This window comes from Aphanomyces astaci (genome assembly GCF_000520075.1).
Source record: "Aphanomyces astaci strain APO3 unplaced genomic scaffold supercont1.49, whole genome shotgun sequence".
Lineage (NCBI taxonomy): Eukaryota > Oomycota > Saprolegniomycetes > Saprolegniales > Verrucalvaceae > Aphanomyces > Aphanomyces astaci.
In genome coordinates, this window is record NW_009798312.1 from 378,053 (window position 1) to 397,133 (window position 19,081).

Consider the following 19,081-nt stretch of genomic DNA (forward strand, 5'->3'; position numbering starts at 1 on the left):
TCTTTGTAAACCCATTTGCATATTTTTTGGGCGGGTAGGTTAAAAACTGCCTTTGTAGGAATTGATTGGCTAATTCGAGTGCCCCTTAAATTGGACTTTTACGTTATTGTCCATCGTTACAGTACTGGTATGTAAAAACTCACACTTTCAAACTACAATTTGGTTCATGACTTCAACCTACCGTTTGAACATGGGAATGAAAGGTAAATTCTAACTTGCGCCCTTCCCCACGCAATGCTGATGCTGCGCACGATTGCTTCCGTCGGTGTCGCCTGGCTGGTCACTATGACCTCTGCACAGCTCGTGGACTTAGGCCCCCCTGTACTCCCGGATGTGTTGTCTGCGTTGCTGGATGCATACAAGCCGCTGCTGTCGGGCTTTGCCCAAGCCAATCTCCCCGCGACGATTGGCAACTGTAAGGAAGCAAACGCGCCGGCGAACTGCACGGATATTGGCAACTTGTACGACGTTAAGAATACGTTTTACCGCGTGAAGGTGCGGTGGATCTCTGGCATCAACACGATGTGGCTGGACGACATTGCGGTAAAGTTTGACGACAAGGATGGCTCCATGGCACTCACTGTGAAAGTGTATTTTGCAAAACTTCCAGCGAGTTTTCTTGTGGAAGCATGCGCAGGAGTCTTGGGTTGCTCTACCTTCCTTGACACGACCAAGAGTTGCTGTGGCACTTCCAAGACCGTCACAATGACGGCAACTGCCAAGTGCAGCGAACGGCCTCCATTCCTGCATTCGTTTGTCGTCGGCAACGCCACCATTTCACCGGGCATCGCGTTCACTATCGACGTCTTTGGCCACACGTTCAAAGTGGCAGACATTACGTCCTACATCATCCAAGGCGTCAAGGATTCGGCGGGGAAGTTCCTAGCTACACAGGGCTTGACCCTCGTGAATTCGCAACTTCAATCAATCTTTGGTGACAAAGTGTATTGCTCCCGCTCGTCTCGCGATGCCGACAAGCCCCCATTGAGTCCAGTGACGATGCCGCCTACCATGACGCCAGACGCCCCAGCTACCACTGGTCCACCGAACGCGTTGCAGACATTGAAACCCGGGACCCCCACCACCAAAGGTGCAACGAATAACGTCGTTGTAACCACGACTACTGCTGCCCCACCTTCGCCTAACGTTACGAACAATCTTGGTGGCGGCCCCCAATCCGACAAGTTTACAAATAGCCCAAGCCCCACGCGGCCTAGATCGTCGTCGGCCATCGCAATAGGACCCACCTGTCCACTGGTAGTAATAGTTGCATCTACCGTACTGATTGGCATGGGGATGCTGCATTAGGATTCCTCTACAAGTTCTTTCGTGTTTCTAACGTTATGACAATTTGAGATGGTGAATATAGTTTGGAGGGCAACGGGTAATGTCGATGCACAGCCAAATTATAATACTACAAACCTATTGATCGTACATAGTGCTTGTTGTCCACAGCCTGCCTGGATGGAGTGGGTCATTCATGAATGGTGCAGTGTTGCATCCTCTGGTGTCCCTGTATAATTCCATCTATCGCGCAGAGTCATGACCATGCCAGAGTTGATTACTTGTATTAATCATATACTCAATTCTCCACACCACCAGGGCACCATCCTAGTGATGAAAACACCTTGCAGTTCGATGGGGAGTTCCGATCCGCAAAGCCAACATACGGCCACAAGCACACGTCCTTGCATTTGGCGGCACAGACGTGGGGGGGCAGCGCAAGAGTGCGGACTCCCAAAGTGGCCATCGACACCGAGAGCACAAGAGCCATCACAACTACGCATTGCGTTTTGCTCACCATCGCGTTTTCGAGCTGGATCAACTTAGCTTGAACGTCACTCAACTTTGCATTCAACACGTCGAGACTGTCCACCGCCACTGGGGTCAAGCGAAATGCAAACCTCAACGACTGCGTATCAAACAACTTCGTGCGCATTTCCAACGTCATAGAGCCATCGTCTTCACACGTCAAGTCCACCACAACCGACGTGTTTTGTTGACCACCCTTGTGCCAGGCTTGGTGAAGCCAACCCTAAATCGTAACACTCGTAAAGACATGAAAACCGCATATACGATCCGAGTCTGACAACTCACGTTGAGTAGGACGACATAGTGCAGCGTAGAATGGTAGTACGAAGGCGGTTGCCCTTGCGCTTCCAAGGCAGCCTACAACCACCACAACCATTCTTATTGGAGTTCGTGAAAAAGAAGTATGCACCTTCAGATTCGATAAGACGAGATCCTGGGGCAGTTCTACGCCTTGAGGCAAGTAAGCCTTGGGGGAACTAAAGGTCCCTTGCCTATTTGTACAACAGTCAGCAACATACAGATGGCGCGGATTGCTCCGACACATCGACACTGACCACTTCGCCTTGAGGCGTTTGGATTGGAGCTCAAGGAGAACGTGTGGTGACTTCAGATCGTCGGCGGAATGGGTGACGCGAACGACGAATCCCCCGTCGAGGGGGTACGAGGGGAATCGAAGGTGAGGAAGGTTCAACTTGAAGTTTTCCTTCGCAGCAGGACCTGGGACGACGGTTGTTGTGGCAGCCATTTTTGCGAATGCATCAGTCAACCAATGGAACAAGTGGGACGTGGCACACGACCCCGAATCGAGTCAACGGCAAGATGGGTCGGGAATATGACAAAAATATGGGTCTTGACCATCCGATTGTAAACGAGGGTTTGACTAGCGAATCCCCACCTCGAAGGGGGTACCGGTATGAGGGCAGCTAAGTTTACAGTAGGTAGGTCTAACTTAACGTCATGGTAATATCACAACGAACACGTGGGGCAAAGCATAACGACTTGGCATCGCCCTAGTCTAAACAGAACGGCCATCGTACACTTGACAGTGCAATTTTGAATAGAAAAATCATGATTCTGATTGATGGGTAACCTCGTGGTTGTATTGCTCTTCGTCGAACGATCCATTCTCAAACATGCCTGCCACCACTACAGCCACCCCTGCTGCTGCTGCCAGCAATGACTTCATATTCGATCTTCCTCACCTTCGCTTCCCCTCGTACCCCCTCGAGGGGGGATTCGTTTTTCGTGTCACCCATTCCTTCGACGACCTGAGTTCACCATACGCTCCCCATGAGCCCGAAGGCGATCGACTCACTCCCAAACGGTCCGTTTGAAATCCAGTCGCGCCATGGACAGCTGCTGATCGTTGTACAAGTAGGCAAGGCCACCTTCACTACTATTCCCCGAATACTAGCCCCCAAAACGCCGGTGACCTTAAGTCATCTTACGTTGTGTTTGAGCTTGAATCCAAACGTCTCAAGACCAAATGGTGCGTCCACGAGACGACTCAATTAATCCCTAGGCTCACAATTGTGGGTGTAGGGAATGCAAGATCTTTTTCCCCGAGGACTATTCCCCTCAACGGGTGGAGCTGCCCCTCGGGCTTGTCTTATCTAACCTGAAGGTATATCCTTGTATATAATATGGTAGGGGGGTTACTTGGTTGCTCATTTATAGGCCGCATTGGAAGCGCAAGGGCAAGAGGCCACGTATTACGAATCCGTGATGGAATTTATCGCCCAGTCCAAGGTGCGAATCAGCTTACTGTCCATGTTGAAGTATTCCTCGCAAATGCTGCACCGTAGGAGTGGTTAAAGGGGGACAATGGCTCGGACGAGTACGAGGCAACTGTGGTTGACTTTACCAGTCAAGATGGTGATGGCTCTTTGACATTGCGCTTTTGCACCAAGTTATTTGGCAATTGGCCGTTGCCTTTTACGTTCCCTTTGGTCCCCGTGGCGGTGGACAATCTGGACGTGTTGGATTTGAAATTGAAGGACATCCAAGCCGAGCTAGTCCGCCTCGAAGATGAGACCGCAGACACGAAGCAAACTATCCTAGTGGTCGCGATGGCGTTGTTTCTCTGGCTGTCGATCAAGTATTTGGGCATCTTCTAACGGTGGCTTGTCAAAAGCGGAACTGACGACGATTGTGTTCAATGTAATATGTATGCACTTGAAGCAGCGTCGACTGTTAGAGTCGTAGCAACGACTCTAACAGTAGTAGTATATCGTTTATCTTATCCTCTTTATCTTATCCTGAAGTACACGGGTAAAATGTCGTGGCAGTTTCATAACTAGCCCCAACTTTGCGAATCGGTTGTACAGGGTACAGTATAAAATGTACAACATCATGACGCAGTCCACATTATTGTCCTAGCTGCTGTGTATGTTGCTCGTCCTTCTGTTCCAGTCGTCTCCATCACCTATACTTCCGACACCCGTACGGACCCCCTTCGCGCGTTTCTCGCGCCTATTATGCCGTACTTCAAAGATTCGGTGCCTCTCCTGCTGAACGGGACCATCCCCGCCACATACTAGTGCAAGCGAGCCCCCCAGTCCTGCGTGGGTACCTCGGACCTCATTGGATCCAATGACTTCTTTTATCCAATGGCTTCTTTTACGTCTGGACGAAATCCACTACGACAAGTTCCACGTCTGCTTCGATGCGGGGGCTCCACGCTGCTTACACTTGCGGTTCGATTTGACGCGCTTCCCATGAGTGTAGCCATGGTGTCTGTCTTGGTGAGTGCTACGCCACAGACTCGTGCTGTGGCACCAACAAGACCACGACTCTCACCATGCGCATTCCGTGCTGTACATCGTCTCCATTCCTCTGCCAATCAACCACGGTCGCATCCGTCGCAAAGTCGCCTCCTTTGAAGGCCGTAATGTCGTTCGGAATTGGCTCGCTGTCAACGAAAGTGGACGTGTGGGACTTAACGTGTACAGCGAGAGCGTGCTACACACTCAAACTCAAGTGCAGTGTGTACTTCTTGAACGAATCCTATCGAACATAAACGCTAAGTTGGCAGACACAATTGGCCATTCGGGTGTACGTGACGGTGGCGCTTGATGCAAACGACCCAGGTTCGATTCGTGTTATGAACCATCGAAGCGATACAGTAACGTTAATGGCCGAAGTTATTGAAATAACCGCGTGTGCAGCAACGGGGTATTGTAGTGTTGAGGGTGCCCGCGGACAATACAGTACCGGTAGTCGCGGGGACACCTGTAGTGTGTAGCTTCGGTCTATTATTAATAATTGACACACCAGAATAAATGTTAATGTGAGTACTCGCTGTTGCAACTATGGACTAGGCTAACTTTGTGCAGGATTTCTAAGCACGTGCTAGGTAGCGATGGAAGCAATCTCCTGCCAGCATACGTAGCGACAGAGATTTTGGATGTGACGAGGTATTTCGTCGTTCGAATCACGCGTCGAGCGGAGAGAAACTTGCACCGTTGACAGGCAACAAGCAAGCGGGTCGAAGGAGTCAGTTCGAATTGCTCTGCAAAATAGGTATTGGGTTCCGAGCAGGTTTGAATATGACTGCGGGGTGTCGCCTTAGAAATCCCCGCCAGAACCCTTGACTCGGTCTATGGTCGGGGCAGTTGGCAAACGGGTTGGGGCGGTCGCGTCGGGTGAGCTGGACCACCATTAGGTTAGACGCCTCGGCCTTGGTCAAATGCACGCCGTGGTTTTCTTGCTGCATGATCCACTGCTGCGCCACCAATGCTTCTTCAAACGCAGACAACTTCAGCTTCGCCCCCGGTTTGCCACGACGACGCGGAGACTGCAGGTGTTGGAAGACTGTGGCGTGGGGAATGCTGTTCATGGGGAGTTTGAAGTGCAGTTCAGCCGCGCGAGCGGCGCGTCGACATCCGCATCCGTGCTCGGAGGCATATTGAACTGCAAACTGCAAGTGCAATTTCGTATACAGCACCGTCTCATGGTGGCTATGGGTTGATTGCGGCGTCGCAAGCGAAGAGACGATTCGATGCCACCGCGCCAGGCGAGTTAACTTGGATCGATCCACTTGACACTGAGCTGCCGCGTCGGCAATGGTTGCCCCATTAATGGCAATTTGTGTCCAGGCATCCATGAAGGGTTCGCCCAACACACAGGGAAGGCATGTCCAGCCCTTGGCCTTGATTGGATACGGCAAGGTATTGCAGATGGCCACGGGTATCACCTGGGCACAGGCAGCGCATATCAAAGACGACTTGGCTGTTTCATGCATTGGCATGCCCACGCGAATGGCTGCAAGGACATCTTTATCCGGATCTTTCAAGGACAGCATGCGTATAATATATTAATAATAGACATAATTAATCCAAGAATGAATGTTCAATTTTATTTACAGTTAGTGCTATTTTGAAATAATATTTTCAGAGGTAGTTTTAAAATGCAGTGGACGACAGAGAACGCTGCCCTACGAATAAATCAAACTTGATTAATATAGAAAAGACGTATGACGATTTTATTATCCGGATACTCAGGAAGCGAAGTGGCGAATTTTATTTTGCGACTCGTCAATCATGGAACTCGTCTTGTCAGGTGACCGCGAATTCGTGGACGCTGCCCGTGCGACGGCCCTGTTGGCGTCGTACCCTCACTTCTCGTCGTTCACGCGGATCTCTCTCCGCAACAAGAGCTACTCCTTGGAAGCGGCGCAAGTGCTTGCCACGTTTCTCAAGACCATCCCCGCTGGGTTGGCTGTCGCTGACCTGGCTGACATGATTGCCGGCCGTCCAGAAGATGAGGCACTGTTGGTGCTGGAGCACGTGTGCCAATCGTTGTCGAGTCACGCGTTCGTCGAAGTCGACTTGAGCGACAACGCTCTCGGGGAAAAGGGCGTCCGTGCGTCGTTCGGCGTGCTCGAACGTCAAGTCAACCTCGAGCGCTTGTACTTGTGCAACAACGGCCTCTCTGCCGAGTCGGCGCAAGTGATCGCCGACGTGCTGCTCTTCCGTGGCGCCAACGTTCCCACGAAGCTCAAGACGTTCCACTTTTACAACAACATGAGCGGCGACGGCGGGGCCAAGGCGTTGGCGACGTTGTTTCCGTCCACACCCCTCTTGGAAGACCTTCGTTTCTCCACGACGCGGTCTCAACGAGAAGGCTGCCGCGTGTTCGCGCATGCATTGAGCACGCTCTCGAACTTGAAGTTCGTGGACTTGAGCGACAACACGTTTGGCGCGGAAGGCGCGATGGTCCTGGCGGTGGCCTTGGCCAAGCAGTCCAAGCTGGAAGTGCTCAACTTGCGCGACGCGTCCATTGGCGACGAAGGTCTAATCGCCATCGCGAATGCGTTGGTGGCTCAACGCGTGACTTCGCTGCGTGTGTTGGACGTGTCCGGAAACGACTTGACGGAAGAATCCATGACTGCTTTGGCGAAGTTGCTCAAGACATTGCCGTTGCTAGAGGAGTTGCGCGTGGAAGAGAACGAGATCGGCTCTGGCGGAGCGTCCATTTTGGCCGCCGTGCTGCAAAAGAAGTCGGTGACGCCCTTGCTTCGAGTGTTTCAGTCCAACTCGAACGAACTGGCGAGCACGGGGGGCTACCGCTTGGCCGTGGCGCTGGCCAAGAAGCCACAGTTGGCGTCGGTGGAATTGGACGGCAACATGTTCTCGGACGACGCGGTCGCCAAGATCACCGCCGCGCTTCCGTCGAACGTCCTCGGGTCCCTCGAAGACAACATGGAGGACGACGACGGAGATGATTTCTCTGACGAGATCGACGACTGGAGCGACGACGACGAGGTCAAAGCCGAGGACAACGATGTCGACGAGCTCGCAGCCTCCTTGTCCCAGGTGACGTTGGGTAAGTGTATGTATCGAGTGCATGCATTCAGCATGACACCTGACAACATGAGCTCTATGGACTGATGTACACATGTGTATTAGATGTGCTTCGTTTTGATCCGGTTCGAGAAGTGGTGGACGCGGCGCGTGCCAAGGAACTGCTGGCGCCGTTTCAAGGGCGATCGACGTTTCACACGATTTCCCTGCGTGGAAAGAGCTACACGCAAGCGGGTGCCGCGGTCGTCGCGGACTTTCTGCGCACCTTGCGTGGAATCAAAGTGGCCGACTTGGCCGATATCATTGCCGGTCGACCAGAAGACGAAGCGCTCGTGGTGCTTACGACCATCAGCAAGGCGTTGGTGGGCCACGTCCTCGATGAAATCGACCTGAGCGACAACGCGTTGGGGGAGAAGGGCGTCCGCGCATGCTTTGCCGTGCTCATCCCGCAGCCGACGCTGAAGCGGCTATCGTTCTGCAATAACGGCATCTCCGCCGCCGCGTCTGCCGTGATTGCGAAGGAAGTGGTGCTCCAACAAGACGGTGTCGCCAAGTCGCTGGAAACGTTCCACTTTTTCAACAACATGAGCGGCCACGAGGGCTGCCTGGCTGTTGCGTCCATGTTGTCTGGATGCCCAAACCTCACGTCGTTCCGGTTCGCCAGTGCCCGTGCGGGGGCCGCTGCCAGTTTGCAGTTGGCCCAAAGCATCGGCCAACACGTGCGCCACCTCACGTCCCTTGATCTGAGCGACTGCAGCTTTGACGACCAAGGCGCGGTCGCGTTGGCGGCGGCCATCTCCAAGCAGACCCGCCTCAAGGTGCTCAAGCTTCGCGACGCTTCGCTCGGCCCCGAAGGTAAGACCATTTGCCCACGTGTATTTGGTGTTGATGACTCACTGGTATATGGTTGCAGGTGCCAAGCTGGTTGTGGCCGCGCTCGCGACGGCTGGCATCCAGTTGGAGAGCTTGGATTTGTCGGGCAATGAACTGGAAGACCAAGGCATTGCCAACTTGATCGGTGGGGGTAGCTGTGGCCGACTGCTGGATAGCCAAGTGGGGCTCAAGGTGTTGCGTCTGGACGAGAACGAAGTCACGTCTAAAGGGTTGGCCGTGCTGGCCGACTCGCTGCACGGTGAGCTCTCGTGGGCCTCCGCGTTAGAAGAACTCAGCTTGTACGGCAACGAAATCACCGCGAGTGGCGCGATGTCGATCGTCAAGGCCGTCTCGAACAAGGCGTTTCTGAAACTGGTTCAGTTGGACAGCAACATGATTTCGTCAGTTGGACTTGTCAAGTTGCGGGCGGCGCTCGTCACGGCGGGCAAGGCACATGTGCTGGGGTCCATGGAAGATAACGACGAAGACGCCGAGAGCGACGACGGGTCCGACGGGGACGACGACGACGAGGCGGAATAAGTAGGACGAATAAATAGATGATCCGTAGAGAAGTTGTTGTTTTGCATCACCACAAGGGGTTGTTCGAATACATCGGTAGTTGAGGTTGAATATTTATTTAGATGCACGGGGCTATTCCTCAGCACATGACGTCGTCGAGCAAGTCTTGAAGCATCGAGTCGTGCGCGGCCGTGTCGACATCGTCGGCATCTTCCGGGTCCCGCTTCGGATTTGCATCCGTGATGGTTTTGCGGCGGGTGTTGGGGCTAAGCTGCTGTTTTCGGATTGGGGCACATCCAGATGCCACCGGTGGTTGGTTCACTTTGCCTTTGCAGTCGTTGTCCGAGTCCCACAAGGGGGTTGTCGCAGACGGCTTCTTGCGCTGTGCGGCTTCCAAGGTGGAGTCCTTTTTGTCTTCTTTGGCCATCGTCGGGGGTGCAGTTTGCTTGGCATCCGGCGCCCCAGACCGCGCTGTGACGGGCATGAAGAAGCGATACTGCAGTGCCTGCGCAGCTGTGGGGCGGCGCGTCGAGTCGTACTGGAGCAAGTCGACCATCAGTTGAATGGCGGCGGGGCTGGCGTTCGGAATCGCCATCTTGAGTGGCACGGGGTTGCACTTTGGGAACTTGAACTGCATCTGCGACACCATCGTAACCCCCTCGGGCCAGCTTTCTTTCGTAGGGGTGCCGAGAATGCCGCAAATGCGACACATTTGATCCGCCTCGGATGATCCAGCGAAGAGCGGCTTGCCCAAGAACAGCTCGGCCATGATGCAGCCGCAGGCCCAGAGGTCGATCGGGGAATTGTACGTGGTGGAGCGAAGGAGCAGCTCCGGGCTGCGGTACCACCGCGTCGACACGTAGTCTGTGAACGGAGGTCGCGATCGTATCTCCCTCGCTTGGCCTAGATCCGCCACCTTGAGCACTTCAATACCACTGCTGCAAAGGCAGTTTTCAGGCTTGATGTCGCGGTGGAAGAATCCGTGCTTGTGCATGTAGGCAAGCCCAGAGAAGAGCTGGGACATGATGGTGCGGATCTGCGGCTCCTTGGCGTTGTTCTTGCGCATCCACGCGAACAGACTTGTGTCCATGTACTCAAAAACAAAGTACAACTCGGCCTTGTCTCGGATCACCTCTTTGAGCTGGATGATGTTGTCGTGGCGGAGCACCTTGAGCGACTTGAGCTCGCGCAACTGAAGACACTCTTCCCACGTCGGAAACAACATCTTAAGCTTCTTAATGGCCACCACCTCGTTCGTCTTGAGGTTGCGCGCTTTCAGAACTTCTCCATACGCGCCGTCCCCCAGCCGGTCCAGGATCTCGTACCGATTCATCCGTAACGTCACCGCTTGTATCTCCACAACTCTTTCTAATGAAACCGCCAGCTCAGCATGCATAACATAATACTTACTAGTAAGTGGCCAAATTCAATCGCTTACAGGTAGGTGCCTTGGATTGGACGTAGAGCAGTGGAATGCTTCGAAGAACTGTAATATCTTGTATTGTTGGACTTACAAGCAAGGTACAGAAGTGCATTATCTTTGGCTGGATCAGGATTTACAGTTTACTAGTAATGTTACTACGTAGTACTGGTATCTATTATTGTGACCTTTCGTGTCAACCGCCAAATACCATGCGTCGGGTGATTGTAATGTGTTGCATCATTTTATTGCCTTTTGGTCGATTTTACGAAAAGCAATTCCACGACCAATCGAATGGATCACCAAGTGGCCAATAATAAACCGTTTTGAATCCACCAATCGTGTGCAAGGAGAGCAATTTTACGGCTGTTGATTGGATACCGGTGTGGCAGGGCATCCATTCACAAACTTCACGTTGGCTTATCGTCAATTTTGTCCTAATCATGGCCGACAACCACCGTCATCGTTCGGGGCCGCTCAAGCAGAATAACAAGAAGCACAAAGCAGGTCGCCATGACACCAAGACGTTCTTGACCAAGAAGAGTGGGGGCAAAGTCGAACGTGCGCCCCTCAAATCCACCAAAGTGGCTGTAATGGGGACCAAGCAGCAACGCCTCCAGAAGGCCAAGCAGTGGAAACAAATGAAAAAGGAGGGCGTGTGGAACCGCAACCGTCACGGCGGCCTGGCAGGTGCTTCGAAAATTGTAGCGCTCGTGCCGCTTGGTCCGTCCGCAGACTTGGCTGCCGTGCGCACCGTGCTCGTCGAGTCTGCGACCACCGTCGAGTACTCGGACGACTCGAAGCAGATCGGCCGCCACACAAACGCGTTCTTTGCCACGCACAAACAAAAGTTGACGATCATTGAAAGCGGCCATGACCTTGTGGGCATTCTCGACATGGCCAAGGTAACCAACCTTTCTCAACACGTCGTTAATGTGATCGATGGCGTCGTGGTTGACATGGATCCTTCCGTATGTGTAGGTGGCGGATGTCGTCGTGTTTGTCCTGCCCATGTTCGACGGGCCCGACGCTGCCGTGAGCGCCGATGGCGACGCCGTCCTCTCTGCCCTCCGTGCTCAGGGCCTCGTCGCCACAGTCGGCGTGATCCAAGGACTCGAGAAATTCACCGGCAAGGTCGAATCTGACTACCGCAAGTACGGCAACCGGTTCTTCACGACCGAGTTTGGGGACTCGATCAAGATCGCCCAAGGCAACAGCACCGTTCAAGTGCTTCGCGCAGTGCTCACGGCGCAGCCCAAGCTGCTCCACTGGCGGGAAATCCGGTCGTACATGCACGCGATGGACGTGACGTACGTCCCCGAGACCCAAGTGATGCACGTGTCGGGGTACATTCGTGGCCGCCCGTTGTCGGTCAACCAGCTGCTGCACCTAACAGACATCGGCACGTTTCAAATGAGTCACATCTTGGCCGCGGCTGAAAACGGAAACGAACCGGTGGTGCTGGCGACGGCAGACCCGACCAAGCGCGAGGACTTGCAGTACGAGGCCGACGTGGACACGTTCGCGGCCGAGCAGACGTGGCCCACGGATGAAGAGCTCAACGAAGCGGCGGCCAACCGCACCGAGGCCGAGTTTGTCAATGGCATGTCCACGTACCAATCGGCGTGGAACGTCGAGGACGACGAGGACGATGCCGCCATGGATGCTGACGACGATGACGAGGATGACCTCCCCGACCAAGCGTTTTGCAAAGTCGGCGACGGCGCCACGACTGAAGCCGGCGGGGACGACGACGACGATGACGATGACATGTCGTTGGCGGACGACGACGACGCCGAGACCCGTCAGGCGCAGCTCGAAGCGTTGCAGGCCGAGCACCAAATGTTTCCCGATGAAGTGGACGTCCCGGCCGACAGCACGGGGAAGGATCGGTTTGCCCGGTACCGAGGCATGAAGAGCTTCCGCACGAGTCCGTGGGATGCCAAGGAGTCCCTTCCGATGGACTACGCGCGCCTGTTCCAGTTCAACTCGTTCAACGCGACCCAAAAGCGCGTGCTGGACGAAGGCAAGGCGGCCGAAGACCTCTGGAAACAGACCCGAGCCACCGTGCTCCTCGACGGCGAGTACGTTGCCAGCGGCACATTCGTGACCCTCGTGCTCATCAACGTGCCCGCAGCCGCCGTCGCCACCCGCGCCGCCATCAACCGCGTGTGCGTGTTGAGTTCCCTGCTACGCCACGAGAACCGTCTGTCCGTGCTCAACTTTTCACTGCAGCGCCACGGCCCGGCGGCCGACGTGCCGTTGAAATCGAAGGACCACATGTCGTTCCACTGCGGGTTCCGCCGCTTCGACGGGTGCCCCATCTTCTCGGACCAGAACCTCAAGGCCGACAAGCACAAATTCCAGCGCTTCTTCCCCACGAACGGGTGGTCCGTAGCGTCCGTGTACGGCCCCGCGACGTTCCAGCCTGCGTCCGTGCTCGTGGTGTTTCAGAACGCGCTGGTTGCGTCCGGCACGCTACTGAACGTCGACCCCGACCGCATCGTGCTCAAGCGAGTCGTGATCACGGGCACCCCCGTCCGCGTGAAGCGCCGAAAGGCCGTCATCCGGTACATGTTTCACTCGCCAGAGGACGTGCGCTGGTTCAAGCCCGTGGAATTGACCACCAAGCACGGCATGACGGGCCACATCAAGGAATCGCTCGGCACCCACGGCGACTTCAAGGCTATTTTCAACAAACCCATCAAAAACCACGACACTGTGTGCTTGAACCTGTACAAGCGCGTGTACCCCAAGCGAGTCGTGGCCGCATAAGTATATTTTTAATCCAAGACACTCGTTTGGATGGAGGGCGGGAGGAATTCCGTTAGAAGAGATATACAGGATTCAGGATTGTAAACGAGGTAGCTATCTCTCACCAAGGTGTTGTGGCTTTCCAGGGACGAGGCTTCAAGCAGCAACATTCCTCATAGATGGAGCGATCATGGTTATGTACTGTATGTATATCGCGGCAGGTAAGCTTTGAGATGCCATGAAAGGTGCAATGTAGTCGTCGAGCCATACGTACAAATGAGGGAATTGCTCCTTGCCTCTACGGTAGTATCCGGATGAACTTTCGGGAATTTCGCGTGGGATAAACCAGTGACTGTGGGACATTCGTGAATTTCCAGCGTGGACTGCGGTCTCGATGGCGTCCGGTGGCGAGAGTAGCAACCCAAGTCAAGGCAACAGCTCCGAGCAGGGAGGGCCGACGTCGTCTGTTGCCACAACGCTAGGTTCTGGTGTTGTTCAAATGGCGATTGACGTCTCGGAAGTCGCGGCGACGGGAACGGCCTCCACATTGATCGACCTCAATGTGAAGACCGTTGACCAGCGCCAGTTTCAGATCAACTTGCTCGCGTCGTCGTCGGTGCCGCAATTGAAGAGCAAGATTGAGCTCGAAACAGGTGTTGTCACGGATAGGCAACGACTCATTTTCCGTGGGAAGGTGCTGAAGAACGAAAACAACTTGGCGCATTACGCGTTGGAAAACGGCCACACGTTGCATCTTGTGATTCGTCCAGCTGACGCGAGTCCGACAGTCGCAAGCAGTGCTTCCTCCGTTACCGCTCCACTGCGCGAAGGGGATTCTGCTTCCACTTCGTCCCGTCCAGCACGCATCATCTCGGGTCTTCGCCCCGGCGAATCCCCGTCCCAATCTCGATCCAACGACGACCCCGACCCTTCCTTAATGCATGGTGATGGAAGCAACCAAAATGGAATTCCCCGTGTGTTGGCGACATTCGCTGTTCCAGAAGGCGCTCAAGGCATGCCGTTTCTGCAGTCGTTACTGTCCACCATCATGAACTCCGTCCAGGGCGTCAGTGAAGGACAGCCAGCGTCCACCACAGGTTCTGCGGACACGACCAACTCCCCTGCAGCATCGTCTATTGCCCCCCTTCGCACGGACGCGTCAGGTCCGTCCACCCGGAACATCCCCATGGAACGGGTGATGCTGCGAGCGAACGCCAATTCTCGTCACGACCGCGCGGGGCGAGTGAACGCGCTGCTCGATTCCCTCATGCGGGGGCTGGATCGACCAGGTCCGTCCTGTTGTTGTCACCGACCCCTCCTCAGTCAACTCGTAACATGATGTAGACTCGGACTTTCCGCCCTCCATCCGTGACCTCACACATGCATCGTACGAAGCCGACGTCCAAGTGCTTCGCAACAACATCGAGACGCTGGTTCTGTTAACAACCGACCTCCAACCTCGATTCGAACGGCTTTCAGTGGCGTTGCAAGAATTGCACGTGCGACGCGGCAACCGGGCGCTGCAAATGGAGTTGGTGAGCCCCATCTTCCGGACGATTGAGGCGCTGCAGTCGTCGGGGGATGTCGCGGGGCTGCTCGCACGGATCAGTCGGCGTCTGTTTTTGCGATACAACGGCGGACCGCCGACCCCAGAGGCCCCTGCCGACCTAATCGCGTCATCCCTGTCGCAACCAGGGGCATCTTCTCGGTCTGTCCAACCTTTCCCGTCTTTACTCGAGGCGCGTTTACCACCAACCAGCACGACCCCCTCGACTTCGTCGTCGTCCGCTGGGCTCCTCGTGGATCTCCAAGGTCAACAATATCGACGAACGGACGCTTTCAACGCCATGGTGCAGGGCATGCGAGAGGCCGCCACGTCATCCACTGCATCGCGCACCACCGAGGCCAACAACAGCTCGATGTTTGAATTTGAAGCACGGATTCCAATCATTGTCTTCCCAACCCAAGAATCGTCGTCCCAACAGTCGCCAGCCGCCCCACCCCAGCGGCGGTGGAATTTCGCTTCGTTTGCACGACGCGTGATGCAGACGCTGTCGGCCGGGGACGTGTTTGGCGTGCTCGGCGGCTCCCGCGACGCTCTGCTCAGTGTCATCCAACACGTGGGCATGCAACTAATCGAAGGCAACGACTTTCCCCCCATGTCTCCGGGCACGAACCGGGACTGGAGCGTCGACATGATCGCCGCCCTCCGCGACCACGTCGACACGCTGCCCCGCTTCCACCACCCCCTGCTGCCCCCCGCGTCGCCGAACCTCGCGGGTCACATCGTGCAATCCGTGTCGCCGTTCGCGCCTGAACTCATAGTGGCTTTGATCCGGGGGACCAACGTCGAGCCCGCCAATGCGTCGTCGTTCCTGGACAGCGTGTGCCCCTTTTTCGGCCACATGGCTCGGCAAGTCGTGTCGGACATCCTCGCGCAGCTCTCGGACCATCCGTCGGCCCTGACAAGCGTGCTGGAAGACCTGCTTGTGCACTTTGGAGTCGCCCGTCACATTGCCGTGTTTGTCGTCCAAACGTTTCAGACCATGCCAGACGTCCAACACGCGTTGCGACCGACAACCCCCCCCCGTGTGGCGTCGACTCGGCCTCGCGACGACACTGCCGATGGCGACGTGCCGAAGCGGGCTCGGTTGGAGTAGAGCAGAGCATGTTATATGATGAAGCTCGCTCTCGAGTAGATGATATATAGATATAGTCGTGGTTACAGATAATAATTTATTTTGATTGTCGACTCTGATCATACAGTAGCGCTACGTTTGATGAAAGTCGGCGGCGTCGCAGGCCATGTCATCGTACAGCCGTTCAAATTGGACAGCAGAGAAGGGTGTGAACGTGGCTGCATGCGTCCACAGACACGTGGCCAGCTCGTCGCCGTGGTCGCCATCATCCGCCGCCACCACTTGGTCGATGCCAGCGCCGATTTCGCAAATGTACTTGGCCACCTTTTCCAGCACGACGTTGTCGTCCGCCTGGCTCTGGGCCCACGCGGCGATGCGGCGCACCTTCTTGAGCGTCGTCCGAATGTGTTTGAGCCGGTCCTTGGGGCCCCACTTGGCCTCGAGCTGCTCTTGGGTCAAGAGGACGATCGTCGGTTTCTTTGAGGACGAGGCCTTTCCATCGCGCTTTTTTGGCTTGGGGATGCGAATGTCCTTGCCGCCATATCGCAGTTGCTCCGTCGCAGGAGGACGGGATAACGCGGAAGCAGTTTGGTTGTCGTCGCTTTCCTTGTCGCTGCGAACTTCTCCTTCCTCGTCGTCGCTCGCAACACGCGTGACCAGCTGCAACTGCTTACCGCCAAACCTGCTCTGCACATGGCCTCGCCGGATCGAGTCGGCGTGCGGCGGTGGTGAGCTCGACGTCGGCAGCTCTTCGGCCTTTCGCTTGGCTCGCTCCGCCGCCCGATCCATCATCGTACTCGGCCCCCCGCCCGCCACCTTGACGTGCGCCGGCGACGGCAGTTTTTTTAGCAGATTCTCGGCGCGAGTCTTAAGTCGACTGCCTTTGAGCGCACGTTGCTTCTCGAGGGGCAACTGCGGATCCGATAGGATTTCTTCCCACGCACTAAACCTAGTTTATATACACGTATCTGTCAACACCGAGTGGCAAAACACTTGCCCACAAAGAAGTACAGATACTATTGTTGCATGATCTAAGGGTACCCGTGAATGTACACGCCAAGCAGCAACGCGCGGTCCTTCTCGACGTTCCACCCGTTTTCGTCCTCGGCACTTTTCCAAATGGCCATTTGGTCGATGCCAAAGTCGGACAACGTCGTGGCGGAGGGGGCCAGGACGAGGGCGTGCGGTAGCCCTCTACATATTCTTCCGTCACATTTCGGCGGCCGCTAACACCTTACCCGGGTTTGAACTTTGCAGCTGCCATCGCTCGCTGCACCGCCACACGGAGCTTGAGATTGTCGTACAGGCGCTCGACAAACTGGCTCGGTTTGATGTCCACGTCTGCGTACTTGACGTTTTCTTCCTTTTGCGCCGACGCCGCATCACATTGCACAATGATCTCCTTGGCAATCGACGCGAGCGTGTCCTCGGACACTTTCAGATGCGACGCCAACTTGGCCCGCACCAAGAAGCTAGGCTGTTTGTACTCGTCGCAGAACGTGGATTGGTGCTCCTTGTACAAGTTACCGTCCATGAGGTCTCCGTATCGCTGCAAGGCTTTGACAATCGTGCGGACCACCTTGGAATTGGACCTCGGATCTACCCAAAGATGAGGCTATGTGCAACAGTGCCTGCGATACTGTACCTTCAACGAGATCGGTTTGAATGGGGGACGTTTCGGGTGGCGTGGTCTGGCTGCTTGTCAACAACAACGTCGCCGACCGACTGATGTTTGTGACCGCCGACGTCGTCGGTTGTGTCTTGGACGCCGCCGCGGTGGCTTTCGGGACGGTTTTCCCGCGGGCTCCGGCGCCACGCCCGGCCAATTTCGACTCCAATCGACCTTTGACTGTCTTGCTGTTGCCCTTGGCTTTCACCGACATGTCCAAGGATGGGACTGAAGTTGATTCGGCCACCGGCGGCTGAGCCGGCGATACGGTGGCCGTCGTGGGTCGTCTTGACGATACTCGGTTAGCGTTCCCGGGATTTGCAGCAGCAGCACCCCTCTTGATCCGTAGGTCCGACTGGATTTGCTCGATTGTGCGTCGGTCGCGCTTCTGAGTGTTGAGCGCCATTAGGCCCGTTCCGGTGGATTCCTTGAGTCGGGCCGCGGCGCGAGTCGGGTTCGGATCCAGCGGCTTTGTCAGACTCTCTTTATCCTCGCTACTCAGTGGAAGTGATTGGCTGTTCGCGTTGTCATCCTTGGCAGTGTCGTTGTCCGAATCGGAGTCCGACGACGACGACGAGCTGCCACCGCTCGACGAACTGTCATCGCTGTTGTCTGAGCTGTTGCTAGCATCCGAGCTGTTCTTCCTGGGTTTCTCGGGAGATGAAGAGGCCATTGGAGGTGGTCGGTCGTCGATTGATGATGGAAGGACAAGTGCCACCGCCGTTCCTCGCGTAGGTGTGTGGCAACCAGCCTGTTCCAAAATAAGCGAGGTGTTTCGGACGTTTATCCGGATACGAATACTGAAGTATCGGAAAAATCGACAAACTGTAAGGGCTGCCTGCCACAAGTGATATTCCGTCAGGAACTTATTGTAGATTATTCGGTATTATTCGGTACAAATATATCCAGACCCCTTCGAATCGAATCTCGCCATCGAATCGAATCACGATTTGACGTTATTGGATAATCCAAATTGGAGTGGATCTGATTGGCTCTTACAGAATGGACAAGTGTATGCAGCCAATTAGAAATTCCAGACTATAATACTAGTATTAATTAATACTGACAGCATTTTCTCTTTTCTACCAAAGTCATTCTGTACCTGGTATGTAAAAACTTGCACAAGAAGTTCGTCGTGAAATGGCTGGATGTCTCAAACAGTAAATTTTTCCTATAAAATCACATCCAACTCGACTGATGTACATCGGGGCCTCAAAGGCATGCATTCGTCAACAAGTTGGGCACCGAATGAGCCTCTACTACGAGGTAGTATGCACGATAATCCATGCATTTACAGCACTGGTAGATGCTGCCAAGACAAGCTGATGATTCACCACTACATTGTCATGCCCCGTGATAACCGAAGTAACGTAACACTTGAGGTTGGATCTTTAAACCGAAAGATCCCGTAATGCAACATCATAGCGCAGGTTAACTGCGTGGCACTGCTGGAAGCATGGGGAAAAGTGCAAAGTCGATGTCGATGGAGGCTTTCTTTGTGGTGCGACATAAAGTGGCTCTAAAAATAGTGTCCATGACGGTGATTGGCCCGAGTGACCTGTCGCAGTGTGCCGCTTCAAGTTTGGTTTGT

At 54.9% G+C, this 19,081-nt stretch overlaps 9 protein-coding genes across 9 annotated transcripts; 5 read left to right on the forward strand and 4 right to left on the reverse strand.

Moving 5' to 3' along the window:
* Nucleotides 1-234: 234 nt before the first annotated feature.
* H257_13575 (hypothetical protein) lies at nucleotides 235-1,240 on the forward strand (the record flags this gene model as incomplete). Its single annotated transcript, XM_009841137.1, has 2 exons — nucleotides 235-1,090; nucleotides 1,197-1,240. The coding sequence occupies 2 exons, from the start codon at nucleotides 235-237 to the stop codon at nucleotides 1,238-1,240; spliced, it is 900 nt and encodes a 299-aa protein (XP_009839439.1).
* A 342-nt stretch (nucleotides 1,241-1,582) lies between these two features.
* H257_13576 (hypothetical protein) lies at nucleotides 1,583-2,557 on the reverse strand (the record flags this gene model as incomplete). The annotated part of the gene is made up of 4 exons (XM_009841138.1): nucleotides 1,583-2,035; nucleotides 2,098-2,169; nucleotides 2,222-2,303; nucleotides 2,367-2,557. The coding sequence occupies 4 exons, from the start codon at nucleotides 2,555-2,557 to the stop codon at nucleotides 1,583-1,585; spliced, it is 798 nt and encodes a 265-aa protein (XP_009839440.1).
* A 388-nt stretch (nucleotides 2,558-2,945) lies between these two features.
* On the forward strand, nucleotides 2,946-3,929 carry H257_13577 (hypothetical protein; the record flags this gene model as incomplete). The annotated part of the gene is made up of 5 exons (XM_009841139.1): nucleotides 2,946-3,136; nucleotides 3,191-3,301; nucleotides 3,355-3,436; nucleotides 3,490-3,561; nucleotides 3,618-3,929. 5 exons carry the CDS (start codon nucleotides 2,946-2,948, stop codon nucleotides 3,927-3,929), a joined length of 768 nt encoding a protein of 255 aa, XP_009839441.1.
* A 1,123-nt stretch (nucleotides 3,930-5,052) lies between these two features.
* Nucleotides 5,053-6,065, reverse strand: H257_13578 (hypothetical protein). The gene has a single exon (XM_009841140.1). It carries the CDS (start codon nucleotides 6,059-6,061, stop codon nucleotides 5,309-5,311), a length of 753 nt encoding a protein of 250 aa, XP_009839442.1. The 5' UTR covers nucleotides 6,062-6,065; the 3' UTR covers nucleotides 5,053-5,308.
* A 278-nt stretch (nucleotides 6,066-6,343) lies between these two features.
* H257_13579 (hypothetical protein) lies at nucleotides 6,344-9,084 on the forward strand. Its single transcript, XM_009841141.1, has 3 exons — nucleotides 6,344-7,638; nucleotides 7,722-8,471; nucleotides 8,530-9,084. Exons 1-3 carry the CDS (start codon nucleotides 6,354-6,356, stop codon nucleotides 9,027-9,029), a joined length of 2,535 nt encoding a protein of 844 aa, XP_009839443.1. The 5' UTR covers nucleotides 6,344-6,353; the 3' UTR covers nucleotides 9,030-9,084.
* Nucleotides 9,085-9,090: 6 nt separating this feature from the next.
* H257_13580 (CMGC/RCK/MAK protein kinase) lies at nucleotides 9,091-10,366 on the reverse strand. Its single transcript, XM_009841142.1, has one exon. It carries the CDS (start codon nucleotides 10,339-10,341, stop codon nucleotides 9,148-9,150), a length of 1,194 nt encoding a protein of 397 aa, XP_009839444.1. The 5' UTR covers nucleotides 10,342-10,366; the 3' UTR covers nucleotides 9,091-9,147.
* A 476-nt stretch (nucleotides 10,367-10,842) lies between these two features.
* On the forward strand, nucleotides 10,843-13,306 carry H257_13581 (hypothetical protein). Its single transcript, XM_009841143.1, has 2 exons — nucleotides 10,843-11,333; nucleotides 11,410-13,306. The coding sequence occupies exons 1-2, from the start codon at nucleotides 10,872-10,874 to the stop codon at nucleotides 13,201-13,203; spliced, it is 2,256 nt and encodes a 751-aa protein (XP_009839445.1). The 5' UTR covers nucleotides 10,843-10,871; the 3' UTR covers nucleotides 13,204-13,306.
* Nucleotides 13,307-13,558: 252 nt separating this feature from the next.
* On the forward strand, nucleotides 13,559-15,934 carry H257_13582 (hypothetical protein). The gene is made up of 2 exons (XM_009841144.1): nucleotides 13,559-14,471; nucleotides 14,527-15,934. The coding sequence occupies exons 1-2, from the start codon at nucleotides 13,577-13,579 to the stop codon at nucleotides 15,840-15,842; spliced, it is 2,211 nt and encodes a 736-aa protein (XP_009839446.1). The 5' UTR covers nucleotides 13,559-13,576; the 3' UTR covers nucleotides 15,843-15,934.
* On the reverse strand, nucleotides 14,173-18,242 carry H257_13583 (hypothetical protein). The gene is made up of 4 exons (XM_009841145.1): nucleotides 17,467-18,242; nucleotides 17,060-17,420; nucleotides 16,863-17,015; nucleotides 14,173-16,770 (listed from the first exon to the last, which is right to left on the reverse strand). Exons 1-4 carry the CDS (start codon nucleotides 18,161-18,163, stop codon nucleotides 15,954-15,956), a joined length of 2,028 nt encoding a protein of 675 aa, XP_009839447.1. The 5' UTR covers nucleotides 18,164-18,242; the 3' UTR covers nucleotides 14,173-15,953.
* Nucleotides 18,243-19,081: the final 839 nt, after the last annotated feature.